The sequence below is a fragment of the Oncorhynchus masou genome, chromosome 23 (assembly GCF_036934945.1).
Source record: "Oncorhynchus masou masou isolate Uvic2021 chromosome 23, UVic_Omas_1.1, whole genome shotgun sequence".
NCBI classification, from domain to species: Eukaryota; Metazoa; Chordata; class Actinopteri; order Salmoniformes; family Salmonidae; genus Oncorhynchus; species Oncorhynchus masou.
In genome coordinates, this window is record NC_088234.1 from 15592074 (window position 1) to 15611189 (window position 19116).

At 41.1% G+C, this 19116-nt stretch overlaps 2 protein-coding genes and 1 long non-coding RNA gene across 4 annotated transcripts; 2 read left to right on the forward strand and 1 right to left on the reverse strand.

Moving 5' to 3' along the window:
- Positions 1-200: 200 nt before the first annotated feature.
- LOC135509918 (uncharacterized) lies at positions 201-2333 on the reverse strand. 2 transcript variants are annotated; one of them, XR_010451017.1, is made up of 3 exons: positions 2178-2333; positions 487-686; positions 201-384 (listed from the first exon to the last, which is right to left on the reverse strand). It is a non-coding gene; the product is annotated as an uncharacterized LOC135509918 (long non-coding RNA). The 2 variants fall into 2 exon arrangements; XR_010451016.1 differs by having other exon boundaries at positions 2079-2333.
- A 4093-nt stretch (positions 2334-6426) lies between these two features.
- Positions 6427-9647, forward strand: LOC135510407 (G-box-binding factor-like). The gene is made up of 5 exons (XM_064931290.1): positions 6427-6994; positions 7406-7489; positions 7620-7724; positions 7861-7989; positions 8886-9647. The coding sequence occupies exons 1-5, from the start codon at positions 6511-6513 to the stop codon at positions 9167-9169; spliced, it is 1086 nt and encodes a 361-aa protein (XP_064787362.1). The 5' UTR covers positions 6427-6510; the 3' UTR covers positions 9170-9647.
- A 105-nt stretch (positions 9648-9752) lies between these two features.
- On the forward strand, positions 9753-17292 carry LOC135510408 (mannose-binding protein-like). Its single transcript, XM_064931291.1, has 5 exons — positions 9753-10363; positions 13663-13898; positions 14024-14098; positions 14172-14252; positions 14913-17292. Exons 2-5 carry the CDS (start codon positions 13673-13675, stop codon positions 15287-15289), a joined length of 759 nt encoding a protein of 252 aa, XP_064787363.1. The 5' UTR covers positions 9753-10363; positions 13663-13672; the 3' UTR covers positions 15290-17292.
- The last annotated feature ends 1824 nt before the right edge of the window (positions 17293-19116 follow it).

Genomic DNA, 19116 nt, shown 5'->3' on the forward strand with positions numbered 1-19116 from the left:
GCAGTACTTAATGCAGCTGGTGGCCACACCACATACTGACTGTTACTTTTGATTTTGACCCCCCTTTCTTCAGGGACACATTGTTCAATTTCTGTTAGTCTGTTATGTCTGTTGAACTTGTTCAGTTTATGTCTCAGTTGTTGAATCTTGTTATGTTCATACAAATGTCACGTTTTTTCAAAATCGAACCCAGAAGCAGACCAGGACAAGGAGAGCAAGAAGAAGGTGAGTATTTATTTACAAGTGAATGTGAATGGGTAGATATATCCAGGTGGCGTAGCGGGCAGCGGTGGTGAGTTGATGGGAGTAAATAGGTGGATCCAATGGGGTAGCGGAATCCTCCGACGACCAGGCGGGAATGGGGTAAATGATCCGGGTGAGTAACTGAAGACAGAACAAACGGAGGTAAGTTTAAGGCAAGCAATATGTAAAAAACAACAAAACAAATTCTATCCAACTTGAGGCTGATACTATGGCACAACATACTGTTCATGGCTAACGATCTGGCAGGGAATGGATGTCAGGTCCGGGCTTATGAAGAGGAGAGATGATGAACAGGACCAGATGATGATCAGGACCAGGTGTGCAGATAGCTGATGGGATACAGGTGCGGGTATTCAGAACTCCCAACTGGCTACCTTGCCCGGCAACCAGACAGGGTGCGTTCCAGGACGCCGGAAAAAACACTCCAGGACAGAACACAGGCAAAAAACAGACTCAGGAAACGGGATTTGTGACAACAAATATTTACACATGTTAAGTTTGCTGAAAATTAACGCAGTTGACAGTGAGACAACGTTTCTTTTTTTGCTCAGTTTTATTTCTTACTTCTCATCCTGTCTGATGATCCATCCCTTGTTCTTTGTTTCTCACTACCTCTCTTTATTTCAGGTCCAATGTGGAATATCAGCCAAACTACTGTCGCTACTCTCCATGTCCCCTCTCTCTCTCTCTCTCTCTCTCTCTCTCTCTCTCTCTCAATTTTTCCCTCTCTGTCATTCCCCTCTTTTCTCATTCTGTCTCTGTGTATCTCTACCCTCTGTCCCTTTCTCTTTCCCCTCTCATCCCTCTTTATCCATCTCATGATTTCCAAGCTCATCCACAGCAGGAGAAACAGTAAAAAGCACTAATTCTGTCCATCTCTCTTTTTCTCTGTCTCTGTCTGTCTCGCTCTCTGGCCATCTCTTTCTCTGTCCATCTCTCTCTCTGTCCAACTCTCTCTCTCTCTCTCTGTCTGTCTCCACCCTCTCTCAATTAAATTATCTCTCTCTGTCTCTCTCTCTCTCTCTCTCTCTCTGTCTGTCTGTCTGTCTGTCTGTCTGTCTGTCTGTCTGTCTGTCTGTCTGTCTGTCTGTCTGTCTGTCTGTCTGTCTGTCTGTCTGTCTGTCTGTCTGTCTGTCTGTCTGTCTGTCTGTCTGTCTGTCTGTCTGTCTGTCTGTCTGTCTGTCTCTGTCTGTCTCCACCCTCTCTCAATTAAATTATCTCTCTCTCCCACTATCTCCTTCTCTGTCTGTCATAACTAGTGGTAACAATCCAAGTCTGGGTCAGAGAAGAACAGTAGTGTAAATGTTACAGAGCGGTCTTGGCGACTGTTCCCTTGCTAACAGCTTCCCCATGATGCGTTCCTTAAATAGACATAGTGATGAAAACACGGAGAAGACTATTCATGTCATGACCATTTAGTCCTGATGTTTAGCATGCAGCTTCAGCTTCATACCAATTCATGAGCAATAGGCAACACACTGAGATAGAAAGCGAAATCCACATTCGTAAGACCTAAAGGAATATTGTATATTTGCTGAACATGCTATCCAAAGAGAAGGATGCATTAAAATCAATATGATAGACTAGTTTACTGTTAGGGAGGAGCAAATGTTTGCAAAGGCTAAACAGTGGCCTATAAACAAGCCTAAAATGTTCAAGTTGAAAAGTCATGATTATACTGAAAAGATATAGGCTTAGGGCAATAACAAGAAGAGAGTCTATAATCTAAAGGACTATGCATACATTTGTATGTTGTGATAAGAGGCTAAATGCTATATAACTTGCTTTATTATTTCGTAAAACTGCATTATTACCATCAGAAGTTGTTTCAGGTAGCCAAGAAGCACGCCAGGCAGGAAACTCGTTCAGCCTGTTGCTGCATACCTAGGCTACAGTCCACAGAATGGGCTTACCATATTGACTGTTTATCCACCGCTATAGAAAATTTCTCCATGCTAGGATAGTTCCCCCTTTTCAATTGCCCGTTAAATGCGTAGAAGTCCCTTAACATGCTGGTGTTTGTGTCACAACAAGCGATAGAGAACTATTATGATTTTTTTCGGACGATCCCCCCCCTGTCGAACCCCCTCCCTCTGCACCTCGACCGCTATTTCCCTGGTCCGGCTCTGCAAGGCAAGCCGTAGCCTACAAATAGTTGTTTTCCCCTCCCAGTCTCCAAATGTTAGTCACACACCCCTACCTCTCTCCCTCCACATTATCCCGCCTCACACAAGAGAGCTACAGACTTTCAACCGCTGGCGCTCCACTCAAACACATTTTCTTTCCATCCAATTTTATACCATGATTAGCGCATTTGATATATGCCCGTTAACTCAACCTACATTTTCTTGGTTTATAGGCATACAGTCTAGGCATTTCACGCACACTTTAAAACGTTGCTATCTTAAATAATTTTCCTGTAAATGGCAATGGATCCAAACTTTAACCTCTAAAATTGATCATTTAGCTATTTGATTTTGAATTTTTGGAGCCCTGTAGGTATCCCCCAAAAATAACATATTTGCAAAAATATTGAACATTACTGCTTTAGCTCATAGAAACGCATTGAATAACACAGTCATAAATGTCAAAACAGTCAAAAAATGAATCATAAGGGCTAAGATTTTGAAGTGTCTGTTCTTTATCTATAAGAAAGCTCAGGAATTACTATTATTCTTTTTTGACAAATATTTAACCCACAAAACTACTTCCATTCATTTTTTGAACCGGGTTATATTCAGATAGAGACACTTTTGTTCTTGAGATTCTCCCCTTTCCAAAGTAGGGTCTTAGTTTGTAGCCCAAACGGTTCAGATGCTACAGACAGAAGAACATGGGCAGTACAGACTTCAGACAGTGCTGCGGCTTGTTGGGGTTGCCGAGCAAAAGGGAGATCACTATCTTCGCTAGAGACTCATCTTTCAATATTAGTTTTGCATGCCAAACCGTTCGGATGTTACAGACTTTGAAGTGAGAAGACTGATTTTTGAGACGTCTCCTGGTCTGACAAACAGACAGCAACTCTGTGGCTATACCACCTTCCACTGCAGATACAGAAGGCTGGCATAGGCAGATGCGGTGGATTGAGAAGTAGCAAGATTTAACAGACAGATTTGGATGAGGAGTTTTAAAATTATGTTAATTCATTTGATGCACCGGTGCATCAATCGACTCTTGGCAGCGATTTGTGAACTTTTACTGTTGAAAAGGAGATTACCCACATTAAAGCAGGGTTCCCCAGATGGTGGCCCGCGGGTGGGTTTTTTAGCCCCCAAGTTCTCTGAGTAATTGTTGGACATAAAAGATGGTAAAAAAATGTAAGAAAGGGTTGAAATTATTATGTTTTAGTCAAACATGATTACTGTTTGGGATTCTTGTGGTCAATTTGCAGTCTACAAATTATTAGTAAATATGTTCCGGCCCCCGACCATCCTAGTTGATGATCCCAACACTAAAAGGTAAAATTGTATTTTCTTAGACACGACTGCAAACTTCAAGGACACACGTGTATATTTTCTTCTTTCACAGAGAATCATGTTGTCCTTACAGCCCTACCGCTTATTCCTTATTCAACATTCTGGTTATTTATATATATATATATATATATATATATATATATATATACAGTGTCTTGCGAAAGTATTCGGCCCCCTTGAACTTTGCGACATTTCAGGCTTCAAACATAAAAATATAAAACTGTATTTTTTTGTGAAGAATCAACAACAAGTGGGACACAATCATGAAGTGGAACGACAACCTCACTGAGCTCGAGCTGTTTTGCAAGGAGGAATGGGAAAAAATTTCAGTCTCTCGATGTGCAAAACTGATAGAGACATACCCCAAACGACTTACAGCTGTAATCGCAGCAAAGGTGGCGCTACAAAGTATTAACTTAAGGGGGCTGAATAATTTTGCACGCCCAATTTTTCAGTTTTTGATTTGTTAAAAAAGTTTGAAATATCCAATAAATGTCATTCCACTTCATGACTGTGTCCCACTTGATGTTGATTCATCACAAAAAAATACAGTTTTATATCTTTATGTTTGAAGCCTGAAATGTGGCAAAAGGTCGCAAAGTTCAAGGGGGCCGAATACTTTCTCAAGGCACTGTATATATATATAAAAATATTTATAAATTAGTGGATTAAATGAGTGGATTCTGCTATTTCAGCCACACCAGTTGCTGACAGGTGTATATAATCGAGCACACAGCCATGAAATCATTGGCAGTAGAATGGCCTTACTGAAGAGCTCTGTGAATTTCATAGAATGCCACCTTTCCAACAAGTCAGTTTCTTTCCTTTCTAACCTGCTAGAGCTGCCCTGGTCAACTGTAAGTGCTGTTATTGTGAAGTGGAAATGTCTAGGAGAGACATCGGCTCAGCTGCGAAGTGGTAGGCCACACAAGCTCACAGAACAGGACCGCAGAGTGGTGAAGCAAGTAAAAATATTCTGTCCTCGGTTGCAACACTCACTACTGAGTTCCAAACTGCCTCTGGAAGCAACATAAGCACAAGAGCTGCTAGTTGGGAGCTTCATGAAATGGGTTTCGATGGCCGAGTAGCTGCACACAAGCCTAAGATCACAATGCCCAATGTCAAGCGCCGGCTGGAGTGGCTTAAAGCTCGCTGCCATTGGACTCTGGAGAAGTAGATGAATCAGTCCGACTGACGAATCTGGGTTTGGCGGATGCCAGGAGAATGCTACCTACCTGAATGCATAGCGCCAACTGTAAAGTTTGGTGGTGGAATAATATTGTTTTGGGGCTGTTTTTCATGGTATGGGCGAGGCCCCTTCGTTCCAGTGAATGGATATCTTAATGTTACAGCGTACAATGATATTCTAGACAATTCTCTGCTTCTAACTTTGTGGCAACAGATTGGGGAAGTTCCATCATGACAATGCCCCGGTGCACAAAGCGAGATCCATACAGAAATGGTTTGTCGAGATCAGTGTGGAACAACTTGACTGGCCTACAAAGAGGCCTGACCTCAACCCCATCGAACACCTTTGGGATGAATTGTGAAGCTGATTGCGAGCCTAATCGCCCAACATCAGTGCTCGACCTCACTAATGCTTTTGTGGCTGAATGGAAGCAAGTCCCCGCATCAATGTTCCTACATGGTGGAACGCCTTCCCAGAAGAGTGGAGGCTGTTGTAACAACAATGAAGAGATCAACTCCATTTTAATGCCCATGATTTTGGAATTAGATGTTAAACGTGCAGGTGTCCACATACTTGGTCATGTTCTGAATCTACAATTGATTTAATACAAAAAATAAATTGGTTTAAAAACAAGTCTTATCTGAATAAAATGTAACACTCTGCAGTCCACATTGTCACACCTATAGGCCTACCTCTTCCTTAAACCATAAAAAAAAATATTTTTTTTAAATTTTATTTTTAAAGATAATATTTCATAGCAAGTTTATAATATACAAAATTATGAATGAATGGGAATATAATTGCAACAATGTTATGTAGGTCTACTGATTTGCCCCATTTCTCACCCACAGCCACCTTTTCCAATGTAACAGCGACCTCCTGTGGCCAGCAATAATCAGGACATCATGTACATTTCTCACCCACAGCCACCTTTTCCAATGTAACAGCGACCTCCTGTGGTCGCCAATGATCAGGACATAATGTACAGCACACACACTCGGGGACAGATTATGTTCCACAGATCGATTAAAACCAGATCAATAAAATTGTATTTCAGAGACATTATGAAAAAGAAACAAACATGACAAAAGTTTTCAGTAGCTATTCACCGGCAAAATAATACACATTTCAACATAGTAAAACATATGAGCAATACAGTCAATATAATCATGAAAAGCAATTGAAAGTGTACACGTATCATTATAGTTTCGAGACAAACTGACATGTAAATCAGGTAGCAGCGCACACAAGGTTTGTTTCTGGGTTCCCAGACAACAGACCATAAACTCTGAATGATGCCAGTAAACGCGTAGGATTGAGGTCACCTTGAATTCCCTTTAGATATGTAAATTGTAAACATGTTTCAGTTTCCTGGTATACATCATTTATCTCACAGGACTATATCATAAAATACCCTTATGTCTACTTTTGCAGATTTTCCTTACAAATCACGACTAATGTTTAACCCTGACGCTATCATAAAATGACTGCACACATTGAACTAAAGAGGACTGCACAAGTTGAATGTTCACACAACTTTCAGTACACTACAAGCTGAAGTATAGGCTATCCAGTTGAAGAATGGGGGGACTGACTCTGACCCTGCTGCTGCTGTGTCTGTCTGGGACTCTCAGTGAAGATGCTGGAGAAGACAACCTCAATGACATCATGGTACAGATTCAGCCTGAACAGGGACAGGACATAGAGAATGAATACAAGACTCACAACCAACACTCTGAACAGGAACAGGACATAGAGAATGAATACAAGACTCACAACCAACACTCTGAACAGGGACAGGACATAGAGAATGAATACAAGACTCACAACCAACACTCTGAACAGGAACAGGACATAGAGAATGAATACAAGACTCACAACCAACACTCTGAACAGGGACAGGACATAGAGAATGAATACAAGACTCACAACCAACACTCTGAACAGGAACAGGACATAGAGAATGAATACAAGACTCACAACCAACACTCTGAACAGGGACAGGACATAGAAAGTGAAGTTATTTTCAAACAGAATCAAGCACCATCCCTAGCAGAGACAAACGGTAGCTGCCAGCCAGACATGTGTAACCTTCTTAGGCATCTGGGAGCCATGGAGAATTGAGTAACATGGAGGCTATTGTTGCTCTTCTACAGAGAGAAACTGAATGTAATCTAAATCTAATAATTTACTTTTTTTGTTAATATATTAAAATCTTCAGAATACCAAAAAACATATTAACAACTAAGATTATGAATTAGGCTGTTTGACAAGTTTTAATGCCCAAGCAACCTGCCTACATGTTGTTTGAAGTACAATTGGCCAACACAGCTACCAGTAGTAGGTCAAAACTGTCTGTTGGGAAACCTTGGTAGAGCATGGGTGAAGTTATAGGCCTTGTGATGCTCATGTGAATTGTCTTTATTTTTGTGTTCAGACCTGCCTAACTTAATAAGACAGTTTTTGTGTTTAATAGTTCAAGCAGCCCAGCTCAGAGTCATGGAGACCAAGCTGAGCACCAGTGAGAGCCTGATGAAGAGCATGAAGAGAGAGAATGAAGGTGATTTACATTTGTATTCTGTCCGGATTGGTAAAGTAACTATGGTGTGAAGTGACATCATTGCTAAGGTCAACAAGGAATAGTTGATCTGTTTTTGGTCTTAATATTAGTTTAAATTCCTGTTTTCCAGTACAGGAGAGGAAGCTTCAAGTATTGTCATTTAGAGTCGACGCCACTGAGTTCAGAGTGGAGCAACAGCAAATCCTGCTGGATGAACTGAGGAGACAGAGTGAAGGTAGATAATGCTAAATAGACAATAATTACAATGTGGTTATCAAATTGATTTAGCCGAAACTACTGGAAAACAGTGTGTGAAATCGTATACATGCCCTATTCTTTCTTGTGAAGTTGTAATGTACTATTTCTCATAGACGGACCAAAGATTGCTTTTACGGCAGCACTAGGAGGAGATGGCCATACACCGCCCTCTGAGAGAGAGACCAACTTGGCATTCAGCAATGTCTTCACAAACGTTGGCAATGCTTACAACCCTGGATCAGGTAAAGAGTTGGAAGACACGATGGAAGAACTATAAGAGTGGATTTCTCCCAATAATCTCTCCTTCCTCCTGAAGTGTCCACTCGTTCACAAGTCCCCACAAAGTTAAAAGGGTGAACCTCAGTAGCAAAGTAGCAAAAGTAGTAGCAAAGTAGCAAAGTAGTAGTTTTTATTACACATATTCATGCACAGTACAATGTATATTTCTTGTTTTAGTTGTTTCTGATCTAATCTCTCCTCTGATAAGGGTGTCTCCCTGCTACTTCTCTATAGGTGTCTTCACTGTATTTACAAGATTATAGTATATATCTCTCCCTGCTACTTCTCTACAGGTGTCTTCAATGTATTTACAAATTATAGTATTATAGTATATATATCTTCCTGCTACTTCTCTACAGGTGTCTTCAATGTATTTACAAGATTATAGTATTATAGTATATATATCTTCCTGCTACTTCTCTACAGGTGTCTTCAATGTATTTACAAGATTATAGTATTACAGTATATATCTCTTCCTGCTACTTCTCTACAGGTGTCTTCAATGTATTTACAAGATTATAGTATTATAGTATATATCTCTTCCTGCTACTTCTCTACAGGTGTCTTCAATGTATTTACAAGATTATAGTATTATAGTATATATGTCTTCCTGCTACTTCTCTACAGGTGTCTTCAATGTATTTACAAGATTATAGTATTATAGTATATATCTCTTCCTGCCACTTCTCTACAGGTGTCTTCAATGTATTTCTAAGATTATATGATTATCGTAGTATGGTATATATATATATATATATATATATATATATATATATATATATCCATGCTACTCCTCTAGAGGTGTCTCAGTGTATTTATAGTATTATAGTACTGATCTCTCCCTGCTACTCCTCTTCAGGTGTCTTCAATACGCCAGTGAAAGGAGTCTACTACTTCAGCTTCTCATCATTTGCCAGTAGCCAGCACAACGTCTGTGTAAGTCTGTTTAAGAATAATGTGCGCATGTTGTCTGCGTGTGATCATCATACAGAGCATGATAGCTCTGATAGTTCTGGTAATGGAGGGACACTACATCTAGAACAGGGAGACCATGTCTACATGACTCTTCATGCTCATTCACACATATTTGCAGACTTCCACAACCGCAGCACATTCAGGGGCTTCCTGCTTTTCAGAACATAAGGATAAATCCCATGAAAATAAAAATGTAATGTGTTTCAAATGGCACACTATTCCATATATAGTGCACTACTTTTGACCAGGACCCATATATCTCTGGGAAAAAGTAGTGCTCTATATTGGGATTAGGTTGCCATTTGGGATTTAGCCATACTGTATGTCAGCACATTTCCATGGGTAAAATACAATGTTCAAATTAGTAGAACTAAAAATAAATGACACATTTTGTCTGAAAATAACTATTCTACAATAAGAGTTTGTTTGTGAAAGTAGTGTGATATAAAACAAAATGTTTTGACTCTGTCCAAACTCTTTCTGAGAAATGCTCTGTAATGTTTTAAAGGAACTGATTAATGGAAAATGAACACATTTGAGAGATTGCCAAATGATTCCAGAGTTAGCATAGGAATGTTGTGTGACATAAAATATGGATTTTAACTCGAAATATGATGGAATAAACCTGAGATATTGTCAAATCAAATGTGTTTGTATGTCATACTGTATACTTCCTACGATGCAGGACTTTTGACTCATCTTACAAACTAACATAGGCCTTCAAAATGTATAGATTAAGATTACAATTAGATTCCCACTGGGCACCGGTTGAATCAACTTTGTTTCCACTTCATTTCAATGAAATGACGTTGAACCAAAGTTGGATTGACGTCCGTGTCCAGTGGATTGCTCCCTTGTCTTGATTTATTGGCATCTGTTCATGTTTACCAGGAAATAATAATTCTGCACCATCTGGGTCATTTCCTCTATGATCTACAGAGAGTAATGTGTAGATCATGGTGACTGCTGGGTTCCTAGAAGTGTGTCAGGGCCATAATAATAAGATCTTTTATTTCAGAGAGCAAAGATCCTTTGTTTTTAGGTCACTTGGTAGCATTTCCTTGTTATGGTTGTTAAACTGATTGTTGGGAAGACTATGCCCCTGACATAAAAGAGGTAGTTATCAAGTCCCGACCATAAAGTTTTAGAAGTTATACATTGGCACAGAGAACAATATACTCTGTGTACTGTAACAGCAACTATTGATCTGTGTACTGATTAGGTATCAAGTCTACTATAAAGTAGAATACTATAAACCGGTGTACACTGTAAATATTCATAAACAGAGCTCAGTATCTTTACTGTAACAGCAACTATTGATCTGTGTACTCATCCTGCTTCATACAGAGAACGACCACAAAGGTAAGTAAGATTTGTACATGTGATTGGACAATGCTTCTGCTATATTTATTACAGAGGGATGTTTCAGCTGTGGCTGACAGACGTTAAACAAGCTTTCTGCAGTTGCTACATCAATTTTTGTACTTATACATCTTTCATTTTTACATGTAACCTTTATTGAACTAGGCAGGTCAGTTAAGAACAAATTCTTATTTACAATGATTGGCCTACCCCGGACGATGCTGGGTCAATTGTGCGCTGCCCTATGGGACTCCCAATCACGGTGACTGGGTTATCCTCTGACACCGCCTATTATATAGGCACATCAACTCTGTACTGGTACCCTGTGTATACAGCCGAGTTATCTTCACTCATTATTATGACTTGTTATTACTTTTCTATTATTTCTCCATTTTCTTTCTCTCTGCATTGTTGGGATGGGCCGTAAGTCCAACAATCTCTCCCTCAAAGTGAGCAAGACAAAGAAGCTGATCGTGGACTATAGGAAAAGGAGGGCCGAACAGGCCCCCATTAACATTGACAGGGCTGAACTGTTGCGGGTCAAGAGTTTGGGCCAAACACACCAAGACAGTTGTGAAGAGGCACGACAACACCTTTTCCCCCTCAGGAGACTGAAAATATTTAGCTTGGGTCCCCATGATCCTCAAAAAGTTCTACAGCTGCACCATCGTGAGCATCCTGACCGGTTGCATGAAATGGTCACTGGACAGCTGCTGCTCGCTGTTTATAATCTATGCATAGTCACTTTATAAACTACCTCGACTAACCTGTACCCCCGCATATTGACTCGGTACTGATACCCCCTGCAAACAGCCTTGTTAAGGTTGAGGCTAATTTTATTGTGTTACTTTTTAAATTTAATTTAGTACTTTTTTTTTACTTTAGTTAATTTAGTAAATATTTTCTTAACTCTATTTCTTGAACTGCGTTGTTGGTTAAGGGCTTATAATTTAGCGTTTCACGGTAAGGTCTACACCTGTTGTATTCGGCACACATGACAAATAAAATTGGATTCGAAGTAAGCATTTTACTGTTAGTCTACTCCTGTTGTTTATGAAGCTTCTGACAAATACAATTTGAAAAAACAAACTCAATATACTCAACATAATAAAATTATTCAAACCAAATCAAAACTGTGTAGAAATGTTGATATACCTGTATTCATACAGTGTCTTGACTGTCCAGCTCGCTAATAATCACTAGACAGTTGGGGTTCATCGAAAATAACCCTAAACTATGGTTAGAGGACAATTTTTTAGCAGATTTGGAATGCATGGAAATAACCCATTTTGGACCTCGTTGAAAACCGAACGTATCCCCCAGGGCAAAATGACTCCGGACACCCCTGTCCTAAAATGTGTTTTTGGTCTAAGAGTAACGTTATACTTAAGCAATAAGGCCAGAGGAGGTGTGGTATATGACCAAAATACCACGGCTGTCAGCCAATCAGCATTCAGGGCTCAAACTACCCAATTTATACTATATGATTTTGTATTAGGTTCTGTTATGTAGAATACTAATAAAACATGTGACTTTAGTGAGCAAGCCACACTGTGAGAAGTGACGAAGCTTCTGTTTCATGCAAGAAGCAGTCAGTTCTTCTAACTGTCGGGAGAAAAGGTATTGCATATTAATATAGGCTATGTTAATTGCACGTAAATAAAGGTTGCTTCTCTGCCACACCCACAACGGGAGCCAATCATGGCCTCCGATTCGCAGGTGGACACGTTGGAACAGACTCAGGATCTGTTTCTGTGTCATCAGAAACGCTAAAAGGCTCATGGTTAGTGTAGTTTTTTGTGCTCTCTGAAACCAACTAACGGCAAAAACAGTGGTTGAAACATTCATAAACGGGTGGGCACTAGATCAACATTCAAATTGCTTTGCAATCTCAGGAGAAAATAGAATGTCTATGTTGCACAATAATAATATCACTATCGATAACATATCTCATGGTTTTATGATGATTCCTTTAGTAGAAGGTAACTGAAACACATTCAACCAATCATATTTACTTTTCTAACATGAACTTCTGCGCTGAACAGGTGTGTGAATCGTCTTACTTTGTCACCTTTATTTTACTTGGCAAGTCAGTTAAGAACAAATTCTTACTTTCAATGACTGCCTAGGAACAGTGGGTTAACTGCCTGTTCAGGGGCAGAACGACAGATTTTGTACCTTGTCAGCTCGGGGATTTGAACTTGTAATCTTTTGGTTACTAGTCCAATGCTCTAACCACTAGGCTACGCTTCTGTGTTTTCGTAACACAGAAGAGGACGCTGTTATGCCTAAATTCGACCCAAAACCAACAAAAAAGTCTGCAGTGTTGAGAGTGGTTGTATGGAACCAATCAATATGTCAAGAAAAGCTCTAAACCATGCCAGCCCACACTTCATTTCTATCTAGTACGAGACTGAACTGTGTGTTATATGGATCCAAGCTACTAGTTTTTTTTATCTACAGAAATTGTGTCCACTGGGGGAGCAAATCAACTTGGTTGAATCAACTTTCATTTTAACCCCAAAGAATCTGTGATGATGTTGAATCAATGTGGAAAACTGATTACTTCCCTACTGTTCACCTAATGCCTTTTTTGCACTGTTGGGTAGCGCCTGTAAGTAAGTATTTCACTGTTCACCTGTTGTATTCAGCGCACGTGACAAATAAACTTTGATTTGATTTGATGTGGAAAAGAGATTGGAATTGCCAAAAGGCATCAATGTAAGGCTTTCCAGCTCGAGAGCTACTTTAAAAACATGTGTCTTAAGCTACTCATTTTATTCTAGCTTTCAAATAGGAACATCCTTCTCTTCTTCTCTCCTGTGAAACTCTTCCCCAAGTCCTTAATGTACAAGATAAAGTAATACACTGTTTTCTGTCAATATACCTGGTAAAATAATGGTTAATAAACAATGCTAAGGTGGGCCCCCCAAATTCTGTTTCAGATTTTTCCAAATTATGTTCCAAATTATGCACTACTTTTGTGAGAAAAATAAGTGTCAGATGTTTTGTATTTTTTATCAATAAATAAAACAATATTCCGTTTTTTGTGGGGGTACTGCAGAAATCCTATGGCCCAGTGCATATTTCTGCAGGCAAGAAGGAGAGGCTATAAGGACATTCCTGACCTGCAAAATGTAACCCTGAAACGAACCCTAACCTGAACATAATTATATCCAATTCTGAAAAGAAATATTGTTTGTACCAGGAGTGTCCAAATAGCCTTTTTGCAGGCAAGAGGTTGGGTTGATGTTACCTCCCCCATGCAATCCCAATGACTCTGAGCCTGTTCTCCTCAGACACCACTCGATGGCGATGCCCCGGTTGTTTCTCAACATTCTGCTGACCTCACAATTGACTGTGTTCCTGCCAAGTGAAGCCCAAAAGCAAACCCCTCCCCCTCACACTTCCAGCCCGAGCTGCCCAGCTTATCCCGGTGTCCCTGGCATACCTGGTCATAACGGTCTGCCTGGGAGAGATGGGAGGGACGGGCATGACGGAGTCACAGGACCCAAGGGAGAGAAAGGACACCCTGGTAGGGGACATGAAAGAATGTGTTATCTAGCATCAAGGCATGGCACAGTTCCCAATACAAAAAAATTACATTTTTGAGGAATGATCTGTACAAGATTAAATGTATGTTGTTTTATGTTATTCTAGGAGGAATAGGGGTACAGGGACCCCCTGGTGATGTGGGGCCAGCTGGACCTAAAGGGGAGATAGGGGAGCCAGGAGGTAATCAACAGTCCTTGACCTGTTGGGATAGTACTTGTTGAGGTGCAATCCAGAATGTGTCATGTTCTTTCAGATGCAGGAGGAAACAGTGTGATCAGCCATTTACTCGCTGAGATCCAACAGCTCAAAGCCAGACAGGCTAATCTTGAGAAAGGTAAGACTTTCTCTTTTGAAAAATGTTTTTTGTTGTTGTTATTGTAAATTGTAAATGTGTTTCAAAAGATATATACACTGAGTGTACAAAATATTAGGAACATTTTCCTAATATTGAGTTGCACCCCTTTTGCCATCAGAACAGCCTCAATTCGTCTGGACATGGACTCCACAAGGTGTCGAAAGCATTCCACAGGGATGCTGGCCCATGTTGACTCCAATGCTTCTCACAGTTGTGTGAAGTTGACTGGATGTCCTTTGGGTGGTGGACCATTCTTGATACACACAGGAAACTATTGAGTGTGAAAAACCCAGCAGCATTGCAGCTATTGACACACTCAAACCAGTGTGCCTGGCACCTACTACCATACTCCGTTCAAAGGCACTTAAATTGTTTGTCTTGACTATTCACCTTCTGAATGGCACACATACACAAGCCATGTCTCAAATGATTATTTAACCTGTTATTCTTTAACCTGTCACCTCCCATTCATGCATTTGATCATAGCTTTCACCTGGATTCACCTGGCCAGTCTATGTCATGCAAAGAGCAGGGGTTCCTAATGTTTTGTGCACTCAGTGTGTTTCACATTTATATCCACATTTAACAAGGAAATCGGTCAGTATGACTCACAGAAAGAATGACATGATTTATTTCAAGCTGCAAGCTTCAGGGTCTTCCAGAAGGCAGGGGACAAATATTTAGTGTCCAATGGAGTGCTGGGGAGTTTCGATGAAGGTTTGAAGTTCTGCAACAACGTTGGTGCGACGCTGGTCATGCCAAGGAATGACGTGGAGAACCAAGCTCTTTCCAAATTCATTGTTGGTGCTTCTTATGGTTTCCTGGGAGCAACAGACAGGAAAACAGAGGGTGTTTGGGTAGATTTGAATGACGAGCCACTGACGTATCTGGACTGGCACAGTGGGGAACCAAACAGTGGAGGTAATGGTATAGAAGACTGTATTGCAACAACAACCTCTGGACCTTGGGTTGATATTACCTGTGATGCAAATATTGTTATAATATGTGAAATTTAAACATTTAAAGATGGGATTTTTTTCCATAAAATCACTGACCTACATTTTAATTGCTACTAAATGAATATTCAAGCAAATTATCTTACCAAATCTTAAAGGGCAATAATAATATATCACAACCATCCAGCAGACACTGTTTATGAGAGCTGCAAATTCTTTACAGACGGTCAATAAAATGAATAAAAAAGAGCAAGGAATTGTGTGTTTCTCTCTCGGACCAGGTGATGTACATGTTTGTTTAGTGTGGCGCTTTGACAACCAGGACCAGTTGATGTACATGTTTGTTTAGTGTGGCGCTTTGACAACCAGGACCAGTTGATGTACATGTTTGTTTAGTGTGGCGCTTTGACAACCAGGACCAGTTGATGTCCATGTTTGTTTAGTGTGGCGCTTTGACAACCAGGACCAGTTGATGTCCATGTTTGTTTAGTGTGGCGGTTTGACAACCAGGACCAGTTGATGTCCATGTTTGTTTAGTGTGGCGGTTTGACAACCAGGACCAGTTGATGTCCATGTTTGTTTAGTGTGGCGGTTTGACAACCAGGACCAGTTGATGTCCATGTTTGTTTAGTGTGGCAGTTTGACAACCAGGACCAGTTGATGTACATGTTTGTTTAGTGTGGCGCTTTGACAACCAGGACCAGTTGATGTCCATGTTTGTTTAGTGTGGCGCTTTGACAACCAGGACCAGTTGATGTCCATGTTTGTTTAGTGTGGCGGTTTGACAACCAGGACCAGTTGATGTACATGTTTGTTTAGTGTGGCGCTTTGACAACCAGGACCAGTTGATGTCCATGTTTGTTTAGTGTGGCGGTTTGACAACCAGGACCAGTTGATGTCCATGTTTGTTTAGTGTGGCGGTTTGACAACCAGGACCAGTTGATGTCCATGTTTGTTTAGTGTGGCGGTTTGACAACCAGGACCAGTTGATGTCCATGTTTGTTTAGTGTGGCGGTTTGACAACCAGGACCAGGTGATGACCATGTTTGTTTAGTGTGGCGGTTTGACAACCAGGACCAGGTGATGACCATGTTTGTTTAGTGTGGCGGTTTGACAACCAGGACCAGTTGATGTCCATGTTTGTTTAGTGTGGCGGTTTGACAACCAGGACCAGTTGATGTCCATGTTTGTTTAGTGTGGCGGTTTGACAACCAGGACCAGGTGATGACCATGTTTGTTTAGTGTGGCGGTTTGACAACCAGGACCAGGTGATGACCATGTTTGTTTAGTGTGGCGGTTTGACAACCAGGACCAGGTGATGACCATGTTTGTTTAGTGTGGCGGTTTGACAACCAGGACAAAGTAGGCTATTTTATCATCTCACACTGCTCACAATGGAAACATCTTCTTTCCAGGTGTAGCACAGGACAATATGGATGTCACCAACACAGTCGAACATTATTCTTCCTTTTATATAAGGAGTTACATGTATTTTTCAACATAACACAGTTAGAACAATGTATTATTTCAACCCAGAATAAGGTCACATTTGTTTAGGGTTCAGATGAGATATAGTGAATGAAGACAGGTGAACAAACTGACATGAAACGTGTATGTTATTCTGTGCTATGCTCATATTTGATTGTTCCTCTCAATTGTTGATGTGATTGTAACCCAATAGCAGCCCCTAGTGGTGATCTGGAATAACCTTACCTTTCTGAGCCCACACCAAAACACAGGTGTCATTAATTATTTGTCGACCTTCCAAGTCTGCGTTCCAATTCTCTACACTTCTCCAGAAGAGTGCACTTGTTCACTCCCCCTCATGTTTTTAAAAGTATTATACTGAACCAGAATATAAATGCAACATGTGTTTTTTCCCATGTTTCAAGGGCTGAAATAAAAGATCCCAGGTATGTTCCATCAGCACAAAAAGCTTATTTCTGTCAAAATTTGTGCATAACTTTCTTTACATCCCTCATAGTGAGCATTTCTCCTTTGCCAAGATAATCCATCCATCTGACAGGTGTGGAATGTCAAGAGCTAATTAAAGAGTATGATATTTAACAGTGTTGTGGTGTCTCTCTTGTCGTGATGTGTGTTTTGTCCTATACTTGTCATTTTAATCCCAGCCCCTGATCTCGCAGGAGACCTTTTGCATTTTGGTAGGCCATCATTGAAAATAAGAATTTGTTCTTAACTGACATGCCTAGTTAAATGAAGGAAAAAATACAAAAAATAGAACACTGGCGCACCTTGCGCTGGGTACCAAGAAAGGCCACTCTAATGTGTGCCGTTTTGCCACACAAGTCAATGCCTCAGATGTTTTGAGGGAGTGTGCAATTGGCATGCTGACTGCAGGAATGTCCACCAGAGCTGTTGAGCGATGGCCGAACGGCATAGGCAAGATGGAGTAGATGGTATAGAGTACAGTATATACTGTACATATGAGATGAGTAATGTAGGGTATGTAAACATTGTATAAAGTGACATAGTTAAAAGTGACTAGTGATACATTTATTACATCCAATGTTTAATTATAAAGTGGCAAGAGATTTGAGTCAGTATGTTGGCAGCAGCCACTCAATGTTAGTGATGGCTGTTTAACAGTCTGATGGCTTTGAGATAGAAGCTGTTTTTCATTTTCTCGGTCCCAGCATTGATGCACCTGTACTGACCTCGCCTTCTGGATGATAACGGGGTGAACAGGCAGTGGCTCGGGTGGTTGTTGTCCTTGATTATCTTTTTGGCCTTCCTGTGACATTGGGTGGTGGGCAGGTAGTTTGCCCCTGGTGATGCGTTGTGCAGACCTCACTACCCTCTGGAGAGCCTTATGGTTGTGGGCAGATGCCGTACCAGGCAGTGATACAGCTCTACAGGATCCTCTCGATTGTGCATCTGTAAAAGTTTGTGAGTGTTTTTGGTGACAAGCCAAATTTCTTCAGCCTCCTGAGGTTGAAGAGGCGTTGCTGCGCCTTCTTCACCACGCTGTCTGTGTGGGTGGACCATTTCAGTTTGTCGTGATGTGTATGCAGAGGAACTTAAAACTTTCCACCTCCTCCACTACTGTTCCATCTATGTGGATAGGGCGGTGCTCCCTCTGCTGTTTCCTGAAGTCCACGATCATCTCCTTTGTTTTGTTGACATTGAGTGTGAGGTTATTTTCTTGACACCACACTCTGAGGGCCCCACCTCCTCCCTGTAGGCCGTCTTATCTTATCATCTTATCATTGTTGGTAATCAAGCCTACCACTGTTGTGTCATCTGCAAACTTGATGATTGAGTTGGAGGCGTGCGTGGCCACGCAGTCATGGGTGAACAGGGAGTACAGGAGAGGGCTGAGAGCACACCCATGTGGGGCCCCAGTGTTGAGGATCAGCGGGGTGGAGATGTTGTTTCCTATCCTCACCACCTGGGGGCGGCCCATCAGGAAGTCCAGTACCCAGTTGCACAGGGCGGGGTCGAGACCCAGGGTCTCGAGCTTAATGACGGGTTTGGAGGGTACTATTGTGTTAAATGCTGAGCTGTAGTCAATGAACAGCATTCTTACTTAGGTATTCCTCTTGTCCAGATGGGTTAGGGCAGTGTGCAGTGTGATTGCTATTGTGTCTTCTGTGGACCTATTGGGGCGGTAGGCAAATTGGAGTGGGTCTAGAGTGTCAGGTAGGGTGGAGGTGATATGATCCTTGACTAGTCTCTCAAAGCACTTCATGATGACGGAAGTGAGTGCTATTGGGAGATAGTCGTTTAGTTCAGTTACCTTAGCTTTCTTGGGATCAGGAAAAATGCTGGCCCTCTTGAAGCATGTGGGAACAGCAGACTGAGATAGTGATTGATAGAACATGTCCGTAAACACCCCAGCCAGCTGGTCTGCACCTGCTCTGAGG